Genomic DNA, 25,405 nt, shown 5'->3' on the forward strand with positions numbered 1-25,405 from the left:
CGAACACTATATGAGCATGTAACGCAACAGCCTTCCAAGTGTAGACCAAGCAGCATCTCCATCCTGAGAACAGAGGGAATATCAGCCCAGTTCATCACATACCATCATGGAACCAAAAAATGCACACAACACTTCAAATACACGTTAAATAAGAGATAATTATACAAAATGACAACAAAAATACATAGAATGAGAGAAAATAATATGATATGACAACAAAAATACACAAAATGACAACAAAATACAAATGATAACTCCAAAAACACTACAGAATCATGCACAAAATGACTTCAAAAATATTAAATGAAAGTCAATGACACATAATGGCAACAAAAGACATAAAAATACGTCAAAACAGACTGCAAAGGAACCACAAAACTGCATTTTTGTGGTTCTTTTTTAAATGTTTTTTGTTGTTGATGTTTTATATATATTTTTAGGTTATTTCTGTGTATAAATGTTGTCATTTTGTGTATTTTTCTTTAGATTTATATGTTTTTTTTTTCTCTGTTTACTTCGGGGGTCGCACAGAATCAGGCAGAGGGCCACATGTTTTAAACTTTGAAATGACCTTCTATCATGTGTCTGTGCAGCAATAAAGAAGACATGTTCTAATTAGATCGTTTTCATAAATGAGACCGTTGATGATTTCATTCCTTAAGAACATTTTTGTCACTGTTTATTTCCTCCTTCTTCCAAACACCTTTTCCGCTCTGTGTTCCACTTTAAGAGCTCCACGTACGTGACGCAGATGCTCGGTGCGTGTGCGCGTCCTTCTCCAGGTCACCGAGGCAGGCGAGCCCCCGTCAGCGGATGGAGAGGATGGGACCGTGAACGACTCCCTGCGCTCCGGAACAGGGGCCAGCTGGTGCGTCCTAGCGGTGCGACCTGTCCGTGCGTATTGTCAGTGCGTGTTGTCTGTAGGTGCTGTCCGTGGTTCTGGGCCTTTGTGTTGGATGCAGCGGATGATGCTACAGCAGAGCAGCTGAGTGCGTCCCTAAGCGCACGGTGGGTGGGTGCATGTGTGCGTGTGCGTGGAGATGTTGTTCCTGTGCGTGTCCTCACTACTGCAGTGACGCAGAGCGGAGCAGTTGCCTCCTCCATGTTGCTGACAGGTCGTGTTGACCTTGCAGAGAAGCCATGCACTCCTTCATCCTTCACTCACTGCGTGCATGTGAGATTATCATCACTCTGTGCACGTTTCAGCTCTGCTCTTTAACTTTTCACTTGTTTTTTGGGGATTTCTTTTAAGAATCGTAGAGCAGTTAAATATCTTTGTGTAACTAGTTGAACCACAGAGCTGCTGCTGGTGTGTCCCATGCACTGCTCTGTCTCTGTCCTCTGTTGTCCTCTGCAGCATTGGGTATCCTCTCCATCCTCTCCATCTTTCCACCCCAAGCATGACAGCCAATGGCATGTCCCTCCCTCTGCACCTGGTTCACACAAATGGTCTGTCTCCATAGTGATTTGGCATTGTCTTCATAGCATGGAGGAAAAAATCTGTCCTCTGACCAACAAATGAATGCTCAGCAGGTGGTCATGTGACCATGATGCTGCAGCTTTACACACAAGTGATGGTGTGAATTTTGACAGCAAGTTTGGATGTAAAATTCCAAAACTTGAGAACTGCACACCTGTCATATGTTACTGTCCAGGTATTGTTGGTTGAGAATCAATGTTTTTTGTAGTCGTTATGTCAGTTTGGACCTTGGAGGTCACGACCCACCCTCTACGGCTGCATTCACACATGGAGAGTCAATGGCTGTGTTGGTAATGTCATACTAACGTTCTACTCATACTAAGTTTGACCAAATTAGCATGTAGTGCGTTCACATTAAATAGTATGAAAAGATTAAGTACATGAGAAATACCAGGATGTGTACTATATGGGGACATTTTTTAAGTATGCACGGTGGACACACTAGTCATTCTCAATCGCCCCATGATGCATTACGAGCAGAATGTAAAATTGTCCTGAGACAGGCTTCAAGCTAAAAATCAAACTTCCCCTTTTCAAAACAAAAGCATCTCTTCTTTACCTCCATTAGTTTGTTAATGCTTTTGTAAATAGAGCTCTTGAAGTTAACAGGAAGTTTTGTCACTAGCTATTGGCGGGTCTCCGAATAGCTCCTCAATATGTGAATGAAATGTGAATATGCAGGTTTTATGGTTCACATGACCACATGGTGATTTTCTACTTGGTCACTTCCTCACTTTAAATGCTTTCAGAACTTTCAAAGGTGGAGAATCAACAGAGATATTTAGCCTCAATGTGCTTCAGGTTTTTGTCGTTGCAGGTTCCAAATGGATTTTGGGAAATTTGGAAGGAAATTTCAGCAGGAATGCTTATCATACTAATTATACTTCTAGTATATCGTAAACAGTAAAGGAGTGTAGAGCAGGATTTGTGAAAAAATAAATATTCATTTTAAGTCTTTTAATGCTAATGGGTGATGAAGCATTCAAAACCAAAAAGAATGAGCCCAGACACATATCTTCATATTGCCTTGAACAGGCTGTGTGATGCATTTTGTTCTGCAATTCCGGGCACAAATTTCCTGCAGACGTGACGTCAAATTACGCTGATGCACGTTCTCCACGACTTGAAGTGGCGTCCACTCTGCTGGAAATAAAGAAGACAACTTGGAGACTGAAAGTGCTGTGGACCAAACTACTGTTTGGTTCCGCGGAAGCACGCAGAGGCATGCGGAGGCATGTGCGGCGAGTAAATAAATGACCATATCACAGTTAGAGAGAACCCCACAGGCATTCAAATATTTATGTCCGAGCCCGACCCAAACCCGACAGTTAAAACGTTATTTTTTCCTCATACAAATGACATATTTACATTTGTTTTAGTGGTAAAATTGCTTTTATTAACAAACAGCTGTTAATGTCAACATCAGATCAGCACACAGGGTAACAAGCAGACATCAAACACAAACAGGGGCACAGTGCGTGCAAGAGACCCAGTGGATCTAGTTACATATCCCATGTATCAATGAAGGATAATCCATGTTCTTGTGCAGAAAAAGGATTGTGGCTTCAAGACTGTCCTCCTCTGCTTGATGATCCTGCAGCACTGAAGCTTTGCTCACTGCTACTGCTGCTGCTGCAGGAATAGAAAGAACACTGTCAGTCCAAACTCGACCCAACCTGTCATGTCCCATCGGACATCGGTCAGGAATCCATCCTCTAGTCACAGTATTAGCTGCACTGCTAAAGAGTTCACGTGCACTCCTGCACCAGCTTGGCTGATGGCTGCAGTTACCCTAATGGCCGTTGTATCACTATGGAATCTGATGTCTTGATCCTGCCCTATGCTCCTTTAAGTTTGTAGAGTATAGTACGTATACTGTGCCATTTACAACACAGCCAAAGACTCAGGTTGAATGGGCAGAGAACTGCTGATACTTCTATCACCTTTGACTCGGTTTGTGTCCACATTGCACTTTTTAATCCCCTCCAAAGTGTTCTAGAGTTCTAGAGCTGCAGTGCGGATATGATTCACAGTAAAAAGCAGAAATAACAACAACGTGAAGGTAAAGCATGTCAGTGACTCAATCACTCACTCCTACTTTGTGGCCATACCAGCCTGTCATTGCCCAGTCCTGTTAGATCTCAGAAGCTAAGCAGGTCTGGGTCTGGTTAGTAGTTGGAAGGGAGAACACTGAGAATTCCAGGTGCCACAGTGGGGTGGCAGTCACCCCAGTGGTATCTGTCATTGTGTCCTTGGGCAAGGCACTTCATCCACATTGCCTAGTATGAATGTAGTGAGTGAGTGAGTGTTTGTGGTGGTCGGAGGGGCTGATGGCAGCCTCTGTCAGTCTGCGCCAGGGCAGCTGGGGCTACGATAGTAGCTTACCACCACTAAGTATGGTGTGAAAGAATAATGCCTTAATTCTGTAAAGCGACTTTGAGTGTCTATGAGAAAGCACTATATAAAATTGATGCATTATTATTATTTCTCAGTATGTAGCACCATGTTGTACCTAAATTCAGCGCAAAGACAAAACTTAGCGTTATATATTTGCCCTTTTTATTCTTCAGACGTCCACACAGCTGCTCTGATCCACTGCTTTTCATCTGCAACTGAGCTGTTTTTAATGTTTGATGGTGTGTTTTATAACTTTATTCACACAGCAGCTCTCAGTCAGAGTTGTGAATTTGATTGGAAACACTGTGAGTCGGGCCGAAACAAACACTCTAGTCTAGAATTTGCAAGATCTTCTCTAGAATTTGACAAATGAAGGGGACCTAGATTGTAATCCTAGAATGGTTAAAACACTCTAGGATATGTAGTCATCAATGGGCCCTTAGATGAGAGAGTGTCACTGACACTAAACACAAGACCTAAACACTGAGGTTCAGGTCTGTCTAAATGTTTTTGTTTTCTAAAGGAATAATTTCTCAGAGTATGTACAAATATTTGATATGCCATTAATAATGTTATATTTGGTATTTTGATTCCAAAGCAACATATTCCTCGCATTTAATTCACATAAACACATGAACTCACACACAAAAAAATCCTTTTAAAATTAAACTGATGATTAATTTAACACAGTCGCTCATCGCTCATATTTCTACAGAAACACTTTGGTTATGATGTGAGAAGTGACAGTGGAACTCAATGTTATTTGATGATTCAGTAAATAAAAGGTTGGATTTGATCACGACAGACATCAAATAACAAAAAAAGAAGCGAAGGAGCTGCACTCAGCATGTTCAGCAAACAATGACTTTTTATACTACAAACACTGAGGAGGTCTGACAGTTAAAACCTCTGCATTACACACACACACACACACAGTATGTGGGCCACTGTCACTTACCTTGAAGCCCAGGATACCAAATGACTCATGCCACACACAGCCCTCCCATTCCAAACCCAATTGGATATCAGTTCTGTCCTACAGATGTATCAAAACATTGAAGGATAAATGTTATATCATTTCAATGTCTGTCAGTACGCTAAGTTTTTGTTTCTTTTAGTCTTACACAAAATATTTGTGATCATTATTGAGCAGTGAAAGAACACTGCTAATCATAGATGTGTACATGTTAGAGCTCTTCTGAGATGACACAGGTTTCCTACTGAGGAGGATGTTTGGACTCTCTAATAGGGCTGGGCAATATGAACCAAAACATTTTTTCTCAAAATGTTGATATATGATATAATCCTATAAAACCAAAACAAAAATGCATAAAAATTACAGAAAAAAATACAAAACGACAGAAAAACACACAGAATGACATCAAACTTAGGGCTATTGCAATGCACAGCAGCACTTTAAATAAGTCATTTTATTTTTTAGAAGATAATGAAACTCAATAAGGTAAATTTATAATAACTTAAATCCATATTTCATAAATATATACAATGAATTCCCTTCATGTAAGTATGATTGATCTCAAATTTTTCTAATTTAATTTATTTTTGGATCTGTATTCACTCTTTTAACTGACTAACTCTGAGTATGTGGAAGTGAACTGCTTTTCCCACAGCATCCTTTCCATTCCATTTGGAGTGTAGTTATTCATGATCCCAGTGTTCCATTGAAATGTAAAGTTACTGTATTTTATGATCCCTATCATCCTTGTCCTGTATGTAATCCTTCTGTATATTGTTTTGTGTCTCACCTTGTTTTATTAAGTGTGACATTTTATTACATCAGCCTGTCTAGGGACAACAGATGGAAATTAGCCTATGGCTAAAATCTGACATATTCATATTTGACAAAAACACAAAACAAAAACAAAAAAATTACTCACAAATATGCAAAATATTAATATAAATACATAGAATGACAGCACATCTCAAAAACACACATAATAACAAAACCGTATAAAAATGAGAGAAAAATATACTAAAAACACACAAACCCTTTGTTGTTTCCTGTTTTAAAGGTCTGATTATTATTCATTATTAGTCATTATTCTAAATGTTGACATTAACGTTGCTAATATTGCCCTCAGATTAGATACTATCACATTTTTGTGGCTCTGCTGTGATAAAAGTTGCCCATCTCTCGTCTTATTTATATTATTGTTTTACAAACTGACAGCTCATAGAAGAGGAGGGTTGGGTTGAGGGGACAATCAGCTATACTGGTAACCAGTGAACCAGGCCTTCCTATCAGGGTGTGCACTGACACCCTGTTTGTGTGTTTGGCTCCAGGCTGCAGACGCCTCATGTTGAGCTGAAGCACACGGAGAGCATTAATGAGAGAAGCCAGAGACTGTCCAGCTCCATGTCCACCTCTGCTCCAGCCAATCAGAGGGCGCCGTCGGGCTCATGCCGGTAGGTGACTGATGTTCACCCAAAGCCCATCTTTGTTTTTAAAGTGTAGCTTTCTGCACTGTGCAATGTGCAGGATGATCAGGTGTGTGTTCTCATGTGGCGCAGAAACAAAGGTCTAATGAAGTGTTCGGATTGGTTGTTTTTAAAACAGTGGATGGATGAAGGTTTGAGAGGTTGTGTCACTTTGACAATCCATTTAATGCTGATCAGCATCAGAGCATCATCTCAAACTCTTCTTTGATCATGGGGAATGGTCCCTCCCCTCTTATTAATAGAATTTGGTTTTGTCAGCGTGTGTGTGACCAAAGATAGATCTGTGTGTGCCTGTGGTGTTTTTCTGTCACGTCTCTTCTCCTCAGATTCAACCCTTTGAAGGCGCTGAAGCCAAAACGCCGCTTGCAGCAGCTTCTGGCGCCCTCACCCTCACCCTCGCCCTCACCCTCACCCTCACCCTCGCCCTCGCCCAAAGCGGTGACGGGATCGGGGAAAGCTGCATCGGTGGCCACAGCACCGGTTTCCATTCCTGTGCCCGCGCCTCCAGCGTGAGACAAGCTTCAGTTTGGCTCTCAAATGGCATGCGCATAGTTGTAGCTCAGGCATGCACTGTAGCCACTAAAACTAAAGGTGTAAATGAGCGTTGACGACACACACTTCCTGTTCACTTAGATGATTTCCTACTGATTCAAAATGCCAGTCAGTCTAACCTGGAAATCATGCACTAAACTGAGATTTAAAGCTGCAGATGAAACTTTTTTTATCAGGTAAAGACATAGTGTAGGCCTAATAGATCAATAAAAGATCATTTGCTTGAAAAAAAGATCTAACGGGTTGAGTTTCCTGGTCAAAAGTTGTTTTTCTCTCCACTGTAAACACTCTTTTTGACATTGTTGTAAAAGTTTTGTACATTGATGTGGAGTCCCATAGACCAGAAGTTCTCAAACTTGGGGTCAGGACACCATTTGGGGTCGTGAGACCTGGGAGGGGTTAGCCAGATGCATTCAATAAACTATAGCTAACTATATCTTTTAAACAATTTGAGCCCATTTTAAGTTATTTTTGGTCTTTTTAATGCATTTTTGCAACATTACTCCCATTTCTGCCACTTCTCCATCAAATCACTTTCAAGACGTTGTCAGCACTTATAAACCCCTTTCCACCACTTTTGTTGCATATGTTGGACATTATTGTCACTTAACCTCTTTTCACCATATTACATGCCTATCTTTTGTCAATTTAACCACATTCACAATTTGTCATGCCCATTATTTGCCAGTTTTAACTTATTGTTCCTACTTTTTTAATTGCATTGCTCCATAACATAGAAGTTATTTTTTTAATTTTTTTAATTTTATTTTAACTTCATTATTTTTATTTTTATTCATTCACAGTGATTTTTGTATGTCTTTGCCAGTCAGGGAAGACAGTTGAAGTTTACTTACCTACAAAGATAAAAACTTGAAGCACACTGAGGTCAAATATCTACGTTGATTTTCCACCTTTAAAAGCATTTTAAGTCAGAAAGTGACCAAGTAGAATATCAACATGTGGTCATTTGATCCATAAAACTCACTTATACACATTTCATTCCAGAAATTTTCAGAGACCCGCCACAATTCTACTGACAAAACTTCTGATTAACTTCAAAACAAGAGCCATATTAAAAAAAAAACTAATGGAAGATAGGAAGAGGAGCTTTTGTTTTGAAAAGAAGATGTTTGATTAGCTTGAAACCGGTGTCATGGTCTGTGTTTACCTCATACTGAGATCGATTATGAGCATGCACACTAGCGGAAAATGAATTTTTGCTAGTTGCGCTGTGAGTTTTGCTACTTCCGCCGTGCTGAGATTGAAAATTAAATTTCAAAGCAACGTGTTTGTATAAAAAAAATGTTTATAATTTATTTTATCCAGTTTTTTATGAATACATGTATTCTGTTAGGATCAAAATAAAGCACTTTGGAATATACTTTTTAAGAATGTATTCTTCCTTTCACTAATTTCCCATGGAAAGCTTAGTATGGCAATCTGAATGACTCTCAGTCAACAACTTGAGTAAATAATAGTGTCTCATGCAACAATCTCAATACAAATAGGAATAGTTTATTCTTCAAAAAAACATTATAATATACATTGCAATAAATAACAGTTAACCTAATGTAATTTAACAATAATAAGGTGTTGTATTCATAAATCTGATCATGACAATCAAATCAGTGCAACAATCTCTGTGCATGGCTAATCCAGCACGGGTACATCTCAGTACGTAGCAGTTACCTACGGAGATTGTAAGAGAATCTCAGTACGGAGGTAAACTCAGACCGAGATACCGGTTCCAGGACAATTTTACATTCCGCTTGCAATGCATCATGGGGTGGTTGAGTATGACTAGTGTGTCCACTATGCAAATTTTAAAAAGGCCCCCGTGTAGTATACATCCAGTATTTCTCACATACTCAATCTTTTCATACTACCTAATGTGAACGCACTATCATGCTCATTTTGACATCAAACTTAGTATGACTAGTACGTTAGTATTAGTATGTTAGTATGACTAGTACGTTAGTATGAGTGGTATGTTAGTATGACTAGTACGTTAGTATGAGTAGTATGTTAGTATGACTAGTACGTTAGTATGAGTAGTACGTTAGTATGAGTAGTATTTTAGTATGACTAGTACATTAGTATGAGTAGTACGTTAGTATGAGTGGTACGTTAGTATGAGTAGTACGTTAGTATGAGTAGTACGTTAGTATGAGTAGTACATTAGTATGAGTAGTACGTTAGTATGAGTGGTACGTTTGTATGACTAGTACGTTAGTATGAGTAGTATGTTAGTATGACTAGTACGTCAGTATGACTAGTACGTTAGTATGAGTAGTATGTTAGTATGACTAGTACGTTAGTATGAGTAGTACGTTAGTATGAGTGGTATGTTAGTATGACTAGTACGTTAGTATTAGTATGTTAGTATGACTAGTACGTTAGTATGAGTAGTACGTTAGTATGACTAGTACGTTAGTATGAGTAGTATGTTAGTATGACTAGTACGTTAGTATGAGTAGTACGTCAGTATGAGTAGTATTTTAGTGTGACTAGTACATTAGTATGAGTAGTACGTTAGTATGAGTGGTACGTTAGTATGAGTAGTACGTTAGTATGAGTAGTACGTTAGTATGAGTAGTACATTAGTATGAGTAGTACGTTAGTATGAGTGGTACGTTTGTATGACTAGTACGTTAGTATGAGTAGTACGTTAGTATGAGTAGTATGTTAGTATGACTAGTACGTTAGTATGACTAGTACATTAGTATTAGTATGTTAGTATGAGTAGTACGTTAGTATGACTAGTACGTTAGTATGAGTAGTATGTTAGTATGACTAGTACGTTAGTATGAGTAGTACGTTAGTATGAGTAGTACGTTGGTATGAGTAGTACGTTAATATGAGTGGTACGTTAGTATGAGTAGTACGTTAGTATGAGTAGTACGTTAGTATGAGTAGTACGTTGGTATGAGTAGTACGTTAATATGAGTGGTACGTTTGTATGAGTAGTATGTTAGTGTGAGTGGTACGTTAGTATGAGTAGTACGTTTGTATGAGTAATACATTAGTATGAGTAGTACGTTAGTATGAGTGGTATGTTAGTATGACTAGTACGTTAGTATGAGTAGTACGTTAGTATGAGTAGTATGTTAGTATGACTAGTACGTTAGTATGAGTAGTACGTTAGTATTAGTATGTTAGTATGACTAGTACGTTAGTTTGACTAGTACTTTAGTATTAGTATGTTAGTATGACTAGTACGTTAGTATGAGTAGTATGTTTGAATGACTAGTACGTCAGTATGACTAGTACGTTAGTATTAGTATGTTAGTATGACTAGTACATTAGTATGACTAGTACGTTAGTATGAGTAGTATGTTAGTATGACTAGTACGTTAGTATGAGTAGTACGTTAGTATGAGTAGTATTTTAGTATGACTAGTACATTAGTATGAGTAGTATGTTCGTATGAGTGGTACGTTTGTATGACTAGAACGTTAGTATGAGTAGTACGTTAGTATGAGTAATACATTAGTATGAGTAGTACGTTAATATGAGTGGTACGTTTGTATGAGTAGTACGTTAGTATGAGTAGTATGTTAGTATGACTAGAACGTTAGTATGAGTAGTACGTTAGTATGAGTAGTATTTTAGTATGAGTAGAACGTTAGTATGACTAGTACGTTTGTATGAGTGGTACGTTAGTATGAGTGGTACGTTAGTATGAGTAGTATTTTAGTATGAGTAGAACGTTAGTATGAGTAGTACGTTTGGATGAGTAGTACGTTAGTATGAGTGGTACGTTTGTATGAGTAGTACGTTAGTATGACTAGAACATTAGTATGAGTAGTACGTTAGTATGAGTAGTATTTTAGTATGAGTAGAACGTTAGTATGAGTAGTACGTTTGTATGAGTAGTACGTTAGTATGACTAGAACGTTAGTATGAGTAGTACGTTAGCATGAGTAGTATGTTAGTATGAGTAGAACGTTAGTATGAGTAGTACGTTAGCATGAGTAGTATGTTAGTATGAGTAGAACGTTAGTATGAGTGGTTGTTACGGCCCCAGCTTCGGAGAACTGGACCGTAAGATGAAGGTGTGCCACCTTTCCCTGGTCTCAAGCAGACACATCGACAAAACATAAGTTTACAATTATTTATTTACAATTTACAACAACACAATAAAGAGAATCAACTAAAGGAGGGAGCTGTGGGCCAAAATAAACACAAAAATACGGCCGCTCAAAAGTCTCTCACAACTCGTCCCACACTCCTGACTGCTGTCTGCTCCGATGGTTGAGACCAGTGAAGAGTGACACGATGCGCCTCTCTCTGCCCCGCCGCCGTCGCGTAGCGTTGTCTCCTCCTTTTTGACTGGTCTGCTTGTGGAGGTTTGACCAATCAGGAAGGTCCCTCAATCCCTTCCTCCGCAGGTGGAATGAATCCCGGATGATAGGCTGACAAGACACACCCACCAAAGCACACACACACGCAGCATAGACAGACACACTCACATATACGACCTCAGTCATAACAGTGGTACGTTTGTATGACTAGTACGTTTGTATGAGTAGAACGTTAGTATGAGTAGTACGTTAGTATGAGTAGTATGTTAGTATGAGTAGTATGTTAGTATGAGTGGTACGTTAGAATGAGTAGTACGTTAGTATGAGTGGTATGTTAGTATGAGTGGTACGTTAGTATGTGTAGTACGTTAGTATGAGTAGTACGTTAGTATGAGTAGTATTTTAGTATGAGTAGGACGTTAGTATGAGTAGTATGTTAGTATGAGTAGTATGTTAGTATGACTAGTACGTTAGTATGAGTGGTACGTTAGTATGAGTGGTACGTTAGTATGACTAGTCCGTATGTATGAGTAGAACGTTAGTTTGAGTAGTACGTTAGTATGAGTAGTATGTTAGTATGAGTGGTACGTTAGTATGTGTAGTACGTTAGTATGAGTAGTACGTTAGTATGAGTAGTATTTTAGTATGAGTAGGACGTTAGTATGAGTGGTACGTTAGTATGACTAGTACGTATGTATGAGTAGAAGGTTAGTTTGAGTAGTATGTTAGTATGAGTAGTATGTTAGTATGACTAGTACGTTTGTATGAGTGGTACGTTAGTATGAGTGGTACGTTAGTATGACTAGTACGTAAGTATGAGTAGTACATTAGTATGACTAGTACGTTAGTATGAGTAGTACGTTAGTATGAGTAGTACGTTAATATGAGTAGTATTTTAGGATGACTATTACGTTAGTATGAGTAGTACATTAGTATGACTAGTACGTTAGTATGAGTAGTACATTAGTATGATAGTTACGGTTAGTATGGAGTAGTACGTTAGTATGAGTAGTATTTTAGTAGGACTATTACGTTAGTATGAGTAGTACATTAGTATGACTAGTACGTTCGTATGAGTAGTACATTAGTATGACTAGTACGTTAGTATGAGTAGTATGTTAGTATGAGTAGTACATTAGTATGACTAGTACGTTAGTATGAGTAGTACATTAGTATGACTAGTACGTTAGTATGAGTAGTACGTTAGTATGAGTAGTATTTTAGTAGGACTATTACGTTAGTATGAGTAGTACGTTAGTATGACTATTACGTTAGTATGAGTAGTACATTAGTATGACTAGTACGTTAGTATGACTATTACGTTAGTATGAGTAGTACATTAGTATGACTAGTACGTTAGTATGAATAGTACGTTAGTATGAGTAGTACGTTAGTATGACTAGTACGTTAGTATGAGTAGTATTTTAGTATGACTAGTACGTTAGTATGAGTAGTACATTAGTATGACTAGTACGTTAGTATGACTATTACGTTAGTATGAGTAGTACATTAGTATGACTAGTACGTTAGTATGAATAGTACGTTAGTATGAGTAGTACGTTAGTATGACTAGTATGTTAGTATGAGTAGTATTTTAGTATGACTAGTACGTTAGTATGAGTAGTATTTTAGTAGGACTATTACGTTAGTATGAGTAGTACATTAGTATGACTAGTACGTTAGTGTGACTAGTACGTTAGTATGAGTAGTACATTAGTATGACTAGTACGTTAGTGTGACTAGTACGTTAGTATGAGTAGTACATTAGTATGACTAGTACGTTAGTGTGACTAGTACGTTAGTATATTTCCAACACAGTGTTTACAGTGGAGATCAAAACAAACAAGCGACAATTTCAAGCTTTTAGATCTTTTTCTTTGAGCAAATGATCTTGAATGTATTGATCTATGAGGCCTACACTTTGTTTTTAGCTGATATAAAATTAGAATCTCCAGCAGCTTTAAACTGAAAGTTTGTTGGAAAGAAAGACAGTGTGTGTCATCTCTGTATGTGATGCGGTGCGTCCAGACTGCCTTTGATTCTGGTATCATGTCTCTGTAAATGAATCAAGTGTACTGTAGCAGCGCTGTGGAAGCATACTGCGATCACACATGATCACTAATTCACCACAACCACACCCTGGCATTCCCTAGAATGACAGTGACCTATGCTGTGTGTACAACCCTGAGGCATGCATTGCAATTTAGACATTTTTCCTCTCGATTAAAGTCTCTGACACCAGTCCCGCCCTCAGTGCTCACGTTCCTGACACTGGCTCCATCCACCACATGAAGGATGAGCTGCCAAAGCTCAAACTCTATCGTCTGGCTGCTTTCTGAGTCATCTGTGAAGAGTATGAAATAGAATGAGTTCACCCACCTTCACTAACTTTGGTGCACTGTCCCCTTCTTCATGTTGGCTGCTTCATATTGGCTTGTTCCTGTTATTAATAACCAGGGTTTATCAGCCATGGTTTCCAGGCTACAAACTGACCAAACTAAATGCTCATCAAACTGTGGCTCTTACCTTTGAACTGGGTCTTTGCAATCAGCTTGAACTTTTGAGAGACGTAATCAAAGCTTAGACATGTCGGTCCTTTCTAAATAACACGAGTCATGAGTTGTCTTTAAAGCAGACTTCTATCACAATGGGAGCGATGACCAATCTGAGCATTAATACAGGAAACAATGAGTTTGTGTCTTTTTTATTTTGTTTGTTCATGGAGTCATTTTTGTGTGTCAGTGTTGTAGTCTTATTGACTTTTCTGTTATTTTTGTAGTCGTGTAATTGTTTTGTATTTTGGTTGTCATTTTGTAAAATCTTTTGTTCTTTTTGTGCATTTTTAGTTGTCTTATGTAACTTTTGATTCACTTTCTGTCATAATTCTATATATTATGGTGTTATTATTGTTGTCCTTTTGTGTGTTTCTCAATTTTTGGTATTTTGTCATTTTGTGAATTTTACTGTTTTGGTTTTGTTTTTTTAATTATTATTTTTAGTCATTCTGTGGAACTTTTGGTTAAATTTGTTTATTTCTGTTATCATATTTTTTTTTAAGTTGTTTTTGTTTTGTGTATTGTTTTGTAATTATGTGTGTGATTTGAGTCATTTATTGTAATTTGGTAAATCTGTTGTATTTGTTAATTTTTCTGTCATTTTGTGTGTTCTCTGTATTTTTTTGTCATTTTGTAAATGTATTTTGTCTATTTTTAGTTGTCTTGTCTGTTTTTTGGTGGGTAAATTTTCTGTATTTATGTTATTGTTTTATGTAATATTGTTGTTTTATGGATTTTTTTTGTTATCATTTTGTGTATTTTTATTGTCATTTTGTAAATGTTTCTATTTCTATAGTCCTCCTGTGCAACTTTTGGATAACCTTAAGTTTTTTGGTTTTTTTTTTGTCTTGTTTTGTTTTTTTATCATCATCATCATTTTGGGTTTTTCTTGTCATTTTGTAAATGTCTCTGTTATTTTGTGTTTTTCTTGTCTTTTCTGTTTTCTGGGTTAATTTTGTGTGTTTATACTTACATTTTGTGTAATATTGTTGTCAGTTTGTATACAGTATGTTCCTGTGTTTTTGTTGTTGTACTTTTGTGTATATTTCTGTAATTGTACAAGTTCTTTTTCAAGTCATTTTGTTTTGTTTGCTTTGAGGGACGCACACACAATTCGACGGAGGGCCGGGTGTTGCCATGTCTGCTCTAAAGTCTCATGGCCTCAGCTTGCTAAGTGCTCTGATAGCTGACACTTCCTGTTAGAAAGCTTGTGGCTTGCCTGCCGCTCATTCACAACAATCATCACAAACACTGCACAACGCCAGTGTTTCACTAACACACACTGAGAACATGCACATTGCACAGTTGGTTCTAACTTCTTGTTGTCTTCTTTCTGCTCAGATTTGACTACTGCAGGTTCATTGAGCTCGACTACGTTCCCATGGAAGCAGGCTACATGGTCTCGATGCGTTCCACTAAAGGTTATGCATCCACCAAGTCACCCAACAAAGCATTCTCTACCCCCACTAAGTCTCCGGACCGCCAAAGCCGCTCCACCAACTCTCCCTCAACGCCTCGATTCCGGTTTGTTGATCCTGTGAAGCTGCGAGTTCAAACCCATGGTCACAATATCAGGATGTTACTACATCTTTACATTTTGTCAGAGGAATATTAATCAACTTTAAAGTAAAACATCTCAAGAGTTTTAAATTGTACATCTTTCAGATACTTCAGGGCTTTATATTGTACTGCATTCACTCGTATTGATCAGCAGCTCATTTACTTCACTGCAATTTGCTTTTTCCCTTGTTTGTCATTTTCTCTGCACCAGGCGGACACTAGCCCCGCCCACAAGCAGAGATCCACAAAGCAATGCCCCACGCAGTAGCAGCAGCAACAACAGCAACTCAGGCTCTTGTAAAGGCAGCGACTGTAGCCCAACCAAAGGGTGAGAAAGCTAAAACTGTAGGTCTCCTGTTTCTGTCACCTAACATCTGCAGCTTTTAGTATTTTCGAGACAATATTACGGGTTTTCAAGCCTAAAAGATAATAAACAAGTGTTTATCCACACACTATTAATAGAAAACACAGAAAGTTAGTAAATGTACTGAAAAACATCAATTTATTTTTCATACTAGAAGCCAAATTCATATTTCTGTCAACCTGATCACTTCTAAGGGTGCTTTCACACAAACCACTTTGATCCACACCATGTATCCTTTCCTTGTATAGTCCAGTCTTTTTGTGATATGTGAAAGCTCACTTGAACTCTGGTGCGGAGCAAACAAGCAAAGTCTGGTCCTCTACATTGTTGTGCTAGTTACTGAAAAAAAGTAACTAGTTACCGTTACTAGTTACTTCATCCACAAAGTAACTCAGTTACTATTTTGATCACTTACACCAAAAAGTAATGCATTACTGGAAAAAGTAACTTTTGAGTTACTTAGAATTAAAGAGTGTATTATTTATTTTGGGTCATTTGTGTCCATACAGCTTCATATTAGTGCTGTAATAATATAATAATCCACTGTTGATCAACTGCTATAAAACAACCATAAATGATGTGCATATAAAGCACAAAACAGCTGCTCCAAAATTGAAACAGTAATTTTTCAGCCTTAGCTCAGTAATGAAAAGTAAGCTGTGCATATTACAGGTGCACATTCTGCTGTTGAAAATGCTTAAGAAAATAAATGTGGAAAAACTAATTAAGTAACTAACACAGCATTTTTCTCAGCTACACAATGCTAAACATATCAGGCTACTGAGCTGCTATTAGCAGTGACTCAGCAGTAGCGACAGGCTGCATATTTACAACAACATACCGTGCAATAGTTTGGCTAACCTGTTCCTGGATAACAGTCACAGTCCGTTAAAATCCAGCCGCAGTGTTAGCTTAGCTTCACGAATGCATCTTTTGGAGACAAAAATAATACGTGTATTTCCACTCTGAGGAGCTTGTCCTGCTCTCGCAATGACTTGCCATGGTTAGCGCACGTGATGTAAACAGAGACACGCTGACAATGCTTCTTCTTCTCCTGTTTTACCATGTTTGGCACGGCATCCCGCAAAAATATGTAGCCCCACTGTAAACAAGAAGTACACTGCTGCTAGCAAAGAAACGGACAGACACACCATATTGTTACGGTGACAGCGTTATTTCTTTAGAAAAATATTGCGTTACAGTACTAGTTACTGCAAAAAGTAACATTGGGGCGGTAACGCCTTACAAGTAAGGCGTTACCGCCCAACACTGGTCCGCCTCAAGCGAAGCATGGTGCGGTCTTTAATCATGTGAGAAAGCAAACCAGGATCAAATATAGGAGTTTACGTTAAACCGCAATTGTAATGGAGCAACTCCATCAGTCACTGGGTAGCGGTGGCACAAAGCAATCACACAAACTGTTGTCATGGCAACAGGCACACACACACACACTCACAACCCAGCACTCCAGCAGGCAGTAAACACACAAACAACCATCCATCTATCCATCCATCCATCTATCCATCCATCCATCCATCCATCCATCTATTCATTTTCAGACCCACTTTGTCAACAAAAAAAAAACATCAAAAACATTTACTCACTCTCTTCCGTATTACTCCCACATCATTCATTTATGCCACTGTTCCTCATATTGTTCACATGGTCAACTAGGACCGCACACCTGACTGCTCTATGTTTGCCCTGCTCATACATTCACATTTTACCGGCAACATGACGCCTCTGAGCGCTGACAGGTGGGAGACGGAGCAGCATCAGCTGTGTTTATGTAGAGCATTAGCGCAGTTTGTGGGATCTTGTGATTATAGGTTATTTTGAATTATTATTAATGATGTTTCTGCAGGATTTGTTTTAAGATTGCATTTGGAAAACATAGAAAGAAGGACAAAATATAGGACATAACTGTCAGTGACAGGACAGCGGCACAAAGCAGTCACACAAACTGTCGTCATGGCAACAAGCAGGCACACATGAACACACACCCAGTGCTCCTTCGTTCTGCAGCAACGCACAGATATACACATCACAAACAATTCCACACTCATTGTGTTAATGGGTCATTTTTAATCATTATTAATTATGTTTCTGGGGGGTTGAGGATTTCCTTTTTATGATGGTTTATGGAGGCTGAAGTATTCTGTCCAATAGGTGACCGACTGTTTTGCCTGCGTGACGTTTTTCAGAAAGTTTGGTACGTTTGGCAAATAGAATGTGTGAAAGCGGACCGGACCAAATTAAAATGCAACAGTGTTTCAGATTCAACACTTGAACCGCACCGAGACCACGTTACTATATGTGTGAAGGCAACCTAAGATTGGGAGTCCGGTCATGAATGACCTGCATCTTTGCTCACTACATGCAACAAGGTGAAAGGATTGGTCAACAGGAACCTTAGAAAGTGCTGCACATGCATAAAACACTGCTTGTAAAGGCCATAACCCAATCCTTTAATGCTTTCTGTTCATACAAAGGTTTATAAATGGAAACATTCATAGAGCCAAATTAACATATACAGGAAAGCTTTTCTTTACTATTGTTTTTTATTGTTTGAGAACAAGTTATATCCTGAGGGGTATTCCAGAGAATGGGCTATGTTCAAATTCTGAGTTTGTTCAGGCTCAAACAAGGGAGTTTCTTGAGTTTCAGATTCTAGAAAGTGAGGCAAGTTCTACTTTGAGCATGTCACCATCAGTGACGTGCAGTCAGGGTAGGCAAGGTAGGCAGTGCCTACCCAAGGGTGAATTGATATTTTGATTATCTGTTTTAATTATATTGTAGTTATAAATTATTTATTTTTCAATTTCCGATAGCCTACAGTACCTATAAGTTTGAAAGTGACAGCATTTTGTGCTTTTCATAGCCTAAATGACAAAACATTGCTATTTTCTGGTACGGCAGAGACACGCTGCACAGTCTCACTCCGCTGTGGAGACAGGAGGAGGCCACACCCTCTCCCAAAAGCACATTGCTGCTCTGCCTCTGGCCCCAGAGCATAACGTTGGTTGTAACCATGCTATGCTAAATGCTATACGTATGTTCAGAGTGCATTAGTGAATTGATACAGCCTGGCCGCTGCTACTTTCTTTAGCAAGTGGGTGGGATAACACTACATTGTTCATATTTTCCACAATGAATGGTACAAAAGGTAGGATTGGCTTTGTGGATGTGCCTCACTGAGGCTGTTCCGAGTTGTTGTTGTTGTCATTTTCTCTGTGTTTCTGTGTTTCCAACACAAAAAACGGATGTGCTGCCGTGTCATGAGAAGTGTTGGGAATGTTACTTTAAAAAAGTAATTAGTTATAGTAATTAGTTATAGCTACTCACTACTTCAAAAAAGTAACTGCGTTAGTAACTGAATTACTCTATAATAAAAGTAACTCATTACCAAGGAAAGTAACTATTTGCGTTACTATTTAAAAAAAAAAAGGTTGCTCTATGTCAAAGAATTCACATTTTTTAGATGCGTGTGTCATGAGGTGCTTCATTAAATTTGAGTTGCTTACAACGGATGTCGACAAAGTCTTCACTCCTGGATATAATGAACACTTCACATACACGTTCTTGCATTTGACCACAATTAATTTAAAGTAGTGTTTGTATCGCCTTAAAAATGACAATTTTTCAACAGACTGCTCCACACTCACCATCTCTGCTGCTTCATCCAATCTGCTGTGTGTGTGTGTGTGTGTGTGTGTGTGTGTGTGTGTGTGTGTGTGCGTGTGTGTGTGTGTGTGTGTGTGTGTGTGTGTGTGTGTGTGTGTGTGTGTGTGTGTGTGTCGCATGTGCTGGCACATCGCCTAAGCCAATCATAATCACTCACCTTGTTTTTCACCCGCCTCCTCACAACAGCTGAGTCATTAGCCGGGGATACTTTCGGATAACAGTTTATTCAATCGATGCATGTAACGCACCGCATTTAACGTTCAGTAACGATAACGTCGTTGTAACGGCGTAAAAGTAATTAGTTAGATTACCCAGTTACTGAAAAACAAACGCAGTTACATAACGCCGTTATTTTAAACGCCGTTATTCCAAACACTGGTCATGAGATATATCTTGTTGGGAGAGTATGGTGGCTATATTAAATAATTGTTTGTTTCTTTAATGGTGTTTTACGATGTTGATTTTGTTTGATTAACACTTGCCAGCAGAAACATATGAAATTGTCATTGGTGGTCTCGATTTGCAACGTGCCAACCCAACCCTAGGTGTCACGGCACATCACTGCATTTATCATCATATTTTTAAAGAATTATTCCTCAATTGTGACATAAATTGGTCTACAGTTTCTCCATTATTGTGATTGCTCTGACGCTGCAATCTCCACCCCTGTCATAAGAGCGCACACATAGCCAGGTTGAAATCAACTAGCTTAACTTAGCGAGTTCATATCACGCTTCTCTGATGGAGAATGTTTGGTTAGGTGTAGCCTGCTAACGGAGATAAATCCAGGCTTCACTTATCTAGCTTCATAGTACAGGCCAAACACTCAGCTAAATAATGAGGGAGGCTTGATTGGGAATGGGCCACTACTGAGTGCGAAACATGCAAAACAGCCAAGTCAAACACACTAAACACAAGCAGAAAGATCTGGGAACACTAAGGCATGACTTAAAACATGAAGCATGAATTAAAATGAACACAAAACAGAATAAACAAACTAAAACTAAATAGAACCTGACACTTTACAATTTCAAATAATAAAGAACAGAAGCACAACAGAGAAAGATGATCATACACTCAAACAGAAAATAATGACATACTGTTGGTATTACTTGGCAATGCATGCTTCATTCACATGTTTTGTGATTGAATTATCAAAATCATTTTTCCTTTCTTTTTTCTTTAGTCTCACCTTTTCATCCGTTTTCTATATTTTAACCACTTTACTTCTTTTTGCTTTCTTTTTTCCTCTTGTTTTTTCTACTTTTTCTTATTTTCCATCTTTTTCTCACTTTTCTTAATTTCTGTTTTTTTCCCTTTGTTCTTTTGTTTTTTTCCTTTTTCATTTTGTCTTCATCTTCTTTTTTCTTCTTTTTCTTTTCTCCCTCTTTTTCTTTTTTCTCTCTCACATGTGCATGTTTTATTCTTGAAGAAACAAGATAATTATTTTGCATAAGGGTTCATTGATTTCATTATTTCTGCAGTCCAGAAATTTCAAATTCGATGACACAAAGCTTGCTGGGCACAGGTTGGACATTAGGATAAGATGATTTACTGCTATTATTACAAGCTGAAGACATGTCATTTCTTATGATATTCTAATATATTCATTCTGTTAAGAAGCACACAGCAAATTAAATATTTCTAATATCATATCTTCCACCTCAAAGACAATAATGCTTAAAATGTGTGTGAAGTGAGGATTCTCCTGTTTTCTATTCATGTGTGCCTTAGACGTCACCAAAAGTACACTTCATGTACAGACAACCATGGGATTCGGCCACCTCCCCCAGAGCAGTACCTCACACCCCTGCAACAGAAGGAGGTGTGCATTAGACATCTGCGGGCCAGACTGAAAGAAACCATCACCACACTGCAGAACAGGTGAGATACTAAAGTTAATAAGAATCAAACACAAACTCAACTTCCGTTTCCTCCACATAGGGACACTGAAATCGATGAGTTGAGGGGCAAGCTTTACAAGATGCAGGAGGACTGGGTTGAAGAAGAATGCCACCGTGTCGAGGCTCAGCTGGCCCTGAAAGAAGCCCGTCAGGAGATCCAGCAGCTAAAAGAGGCTGTGGACACTGTGCGAGCGAGCCTCAGCGATGCAGGGGCTCTCAGTGGAGACGTAGGAGTTCAAAAGTACTTCCAGGACATCAACTGCCAAAACCACAAGCTGGAGAACCTTCTGCTCAGCATGGAGTTGGCAGAGGCTGGACTCACCAAGGAAGGTGGAAAAGTAGCAGGCGGTCGACATCGTGTGGGGGGATCAGCACCAGCTTCCGTTTCAGGAGAAAGTCCTGGAGGAATCCCGAAGACAGCTGTAGGGGGGAGAGGGTCCTGCTCATGTGATGGTTCACCTGCTCATTCTCTGGCTCGAAGTTCCACCTACACCAAGCTGAGCGATCAGGCATTAGCAGACAAGATCGGCAACGAGACAGACTTTCCTTGTCTGTCTGCGGATGGCACTCAGGACAGTGGCTTTGTGTGCTGTGGGGAGGGGGGTGTCCCCAGCCGGGCCGACCTGCTGCTCGAGGCTGCCTTCCTCTCCGAGGAAACCACGTCTTTACTGAACTCTTACTCGCAGAGATTCTCTCAGACTTTACCCAGCTCTCTTCCTCACTCCTACTCTCATACCTTACCTCGCTCTTTCCCTCACTCTTTCTCTCACTCCATGCCTCACACTATGCCACATTCATCCACCTATGAGAAGCTATGCACAGACGAGCGCTTCACACCCATCCGCTGTGGTCTGGGTGCTGTGAGCTGCATGAGCCACCCATGCCTCTCCCACCACCACCTGTACCTGCATTCTCTGAAGGAGATGGGCATCCAGACTGAGAGCTGCCCCATCCCTGCCACGGGAGGATTCCCATCCGACTTGGATACAGTCGCAGAGCAACGCACGTTCCGCTCACAGGCCTGCAGCCCCACTTCAACCTGGATGTCCGATGAGGGCGAGGAGGAGCTTGACTCCATCAGCACCACAACTTCACTGACCACTGCAACAGTTATGAGTACTGCTACAGAACCAATCCCAGTCTCCAAAACACTGCTGCTCCCATCTTTACCACGATCGGCTACTGTGGCCTGTTCCATGGAGAGTCCTCCAAGCGTGCAGAAGGATGATGGAGAGTCCGAGGAGAAACAGGAGTCAATGAAAAGAGAAGAAGAAGCTCTGTGTGCAAAGGATACAGAGCAAACACCCGAGCACCCAACAGCAGCGGCAGCAGAATGTGGGAGGAGCAAAGATAATGATGATGAGGATGTTTGGAAGGAAGAAAATCAAAGTGACTTTAGAGAAGTAACAGAAACGCAAACCTCGCCATTGCCTGTGGAACATTGTGAGGAACGTTGGCTGAGTGAATCGTCCCTTCATAACCAAAATGTGATGGAAAGACAGAAAGAACTTAACATGGCAATCCAATCAACCCACGAAGAAACACAGAAGCCAAAACCACACTGCCTGAGTTCATCTCCAGCATTAGAACATCCTCACACATCCCAACCAAGGAGATCTGCATCCAGTGAAGAAATATCAGACATTGTGCATGAGGACCAGGATAAAGATGAAGCCAATGAAGAGGGGGCCACAGCGGATCCATCAGGAGCTGGACCTGTTGAGAAGAGCTACTGGAGTCGTCACTTTCTGGTGGATCTGTTAGCAGTGGCCATCCCTGTGGTACCAACAGTGGCTTGGCTGTGCCGAGGTCCGGTCCGTGACGGCCAGCCCATGTATCACATCGGGTCCCTGCTGAGAGGCTGCTGCACCGTAGCACTGCACTCGCTGCGCAGGGGAGGCGGCCTGAGGCATTACCCCGCCGGCGGGGGAAATCTGGGCGGATCACAGATATAACCAACCATAGGATCTGCTTAAAGCCTGAACTTCCATCCTCTCCTGCAGCCTCCTTCTCTGTGGTTTGTCTTGTTGGAGGACGCCAGGCCTCACAATGCATGAATGCTGAAAGCAATGGGAGAGGAAACGTGCATTTAGAGCAATGCACCTTGATCTGTTCACCATCGCTCAACAAATACTCCCTGCTGTTGCTTCTGCAGCGTTTGTAACGCAACACGTCGGGGCAATCTGCGTGAAGTGAATGGCTTATACCTGGATGTTAAACACTGGTGGTAAATATTGTGCAGGGAAACTATTCTCTCAATACATCAGTTTGGAATGTGTAGATTATAGAAAAAGATGCAAAGACAACCATAGTAGATCAAGCTACAGATGAACTCATTCATCTACAGGAATCTCCCAGTTGAAGAGATAGAAACACACCAGGGTTCCCAGAAACCATGGAGGCCTTTCTAAGGTGCAGATGCTGTCATAACTAAAACATACACTTACTCATTCTGATTTATGGAAAGTATGGAGATATAGACAAAAAGCTCAAGATTGTGAGCAACTGGCTGTCTGGGGGTCCACTTCCAGGCTTTGGTTTGATTATGTACGGCCCCCAACATAAACTTACAAAATCCCCAAAATACAGAACACCAGCAGAAATACACAAATGTATTCCCAAAACCCACAAATCAGTTACAAAAACATGCAAGAATTACCAAAACATTACTCCAAAAAACTTACTAAATGCAGGAAAACACAAAAAAAGATAACATTTACCCATAAAGGACTACAAAAATATCAGAAAACAAAATAAAACGACTACGAAAACACACAAAATGACGCCAAAAACGTAAGAAATTACCGCAAAACACACAAAAAATAACTAATAGCCAAACAGACTAGAAAAATATCAGAAAAATACAAAGAAAATATACAAAATGACTCCAAAAACACAAAAATAATGTTGTTCTTTCCTGTGTTAATGCTCAGATTGGTCATTATTCTAAATACTGAATATTGATGACGTGGCGCTGGAATCAGACGATCACATTTTTGTGGCCCCGCTGTTCTACTACGTAAATCATTCAGTTGAAAATGAATTCAGTTATTTGATAAAGATAAGAGCTTTGTTTAGTTCTTTATTACTAAACATGATCATGGCTGAGCAGACTCACATTAGGAAGAATTCTACTCCTAACTTAAACAAATGTTAATGATCTTAGATCTTGAATAAAACAGCAACATGTTAGACCAAATACTGATCGGTTGCCCTGCTAGCTAAATGCAATAGAAACTGAATGATCTCTCCTTTGATTTGAATTACTCAGGTGCAGCCGAACCTTTGCAAAAGAAGAACACTCGTTTAAAGATCCAGTGCAAACAGCTGAGCAAGCGCATTGTCCGAGTGTCCATGAGATAAAGTCAAATAATGTGAGTCACTGTGTTCTCCCTCAGTGTCATTGATTGTCTCTGGATGTTATATTATAGATCGTAACCTCAAAGTTAATAGTCCGCAATCCTGTTCACAAACACTTCTTGTTATTCTGGGTGAAATGTTCCCCCATTCTGAGAGTAGTCGACACATTATGTGTTCAGAAAAAGGGCTCTTTAGCATCTGAAATCCCGTAAAAACTCTGACCAATCCCTGCCATTCGGTCCCAATGGAAAGAACCAATTAGATAATCAGCCCCCTTTTGCCCCGCCTTTCTCCATGCCTTCACACTCACCACTCACACAGGCAAAGAAAAGAAAGCTGGACAGAAAAGACTTGTGTAACTTTCCAACATGGTAGAGTAGATTATATCTTTGGTTCCTTCTGCCCCATTCTTATATTAAGCATAACACTGTGGATTTAACAATATTAAATATTAACATTTGATATGTGTTGACCTTAATACAATATTAAAATGAATATGAATGAGAATTATTGTATTTATGTTTTGGACAGTCTTAATCCTAAAGAAGTACTTGCCTTAGCTGGTCAACCTGATCTTATCTTTGTTTTCAGCCTGTTTTTCTGACTTTAACAAACTGATTCCTTGGTAGGGTTGCCAACAATCCAAAATATTAATATAGGACATCCTGAATTTTCTTAAATATACCTTCTTATAATACAGTGATTGTCAAGGATATATTGGCAGTTAACACAAAAAATAAAAACAAAAAGTACTTTTTTTTCTCTCAAATCACAAATAAATTATT

At 39.4% G+C, this 25,405-nt stretch overlaps 1 protein-coding gene across 5 annotated transcripts; it reads left to right on the forward strand.

Moving 5' to 3' along the window:
* The first annotated feature begins 763 nt into the window (after positions 1 to 763).
* On the forward strand, positions 764 to 24,041 carry snphb (syntaphilin b). 5 transcript variants are annotated; one of them, XM_028453287.1, is made up of 7 exons: positions 769 to 868; positions 6,182 to 6,304; positions 6,664 to 6,846; positions 15,090 to 15,272; positions 15,520 to 15,636; positions 21,091 to 21,240; positions 21,301 to 24,041. In XM_028453287.1, the coding sequence occupies exons 2-7, from the start codon at positions 6,255 to 6,257 to the stop codon at positions 23,213 to 23,215; spliced, it is 2,598 nt and encodes an 865-aa protein (XP_028309088.1). In that variant the 5' UTR covers positions 769 to 868; positions 6,182 to 6,254; the 3' UTR covers positions 23,216 to 24,041. The 5 variants fall into 5 exon arrangements, with proteins under 5 accessions (XP_028309091.1, XP_028309088.1, XP_028309090.1 ...); XM_028453288.1 differs by having other exon boundaries at positions 780 to 894; XM_028453289.1 differs by lacking the exon at positions 6,664 to 6,846.
* The last annotated feature ends 1,364 nt before the right edge of the window (positions 24,042 to 25,405 follow it).

The sequence above is a fragment of the Gouania willdenowi genome, chromosome 7, assembly GCF_900634775.1.
Source record: "Gouania willdenowi chromosome 7, fGouWil2.1, whole genome shotgun sequence".
Classification (NCBI taxonomy): Eukaryota; Metazoa; Chordata; class Actinopteri; order Blenniiformes; family Gobiesocidae; genus Gouania; species Gouania willdenowi.

Coding starts and splice junctions, on each gene's coding strand:
- snphb (XM_028453287.1), top strand. CDS start 6,255: ATGTCCACCTCTGCTCCAGCCAATCAGAGGGCGCCGTCGGGCTCATGC. Junction 15,273..15,519: donor CCCTCAACGCCTCGATTCCG/GTTTGTTGATCC, acceptor TCTCTGCACCAG/GCGGACACTAGCCCCGCCCA. Junction 15,637..21,090: donor GACTGTAGCCCAACCAAAGG/GTGAGAAAGCTA, acceptor TGTGTGCCTTAG/ACGTCACCAAAAGTACACTT.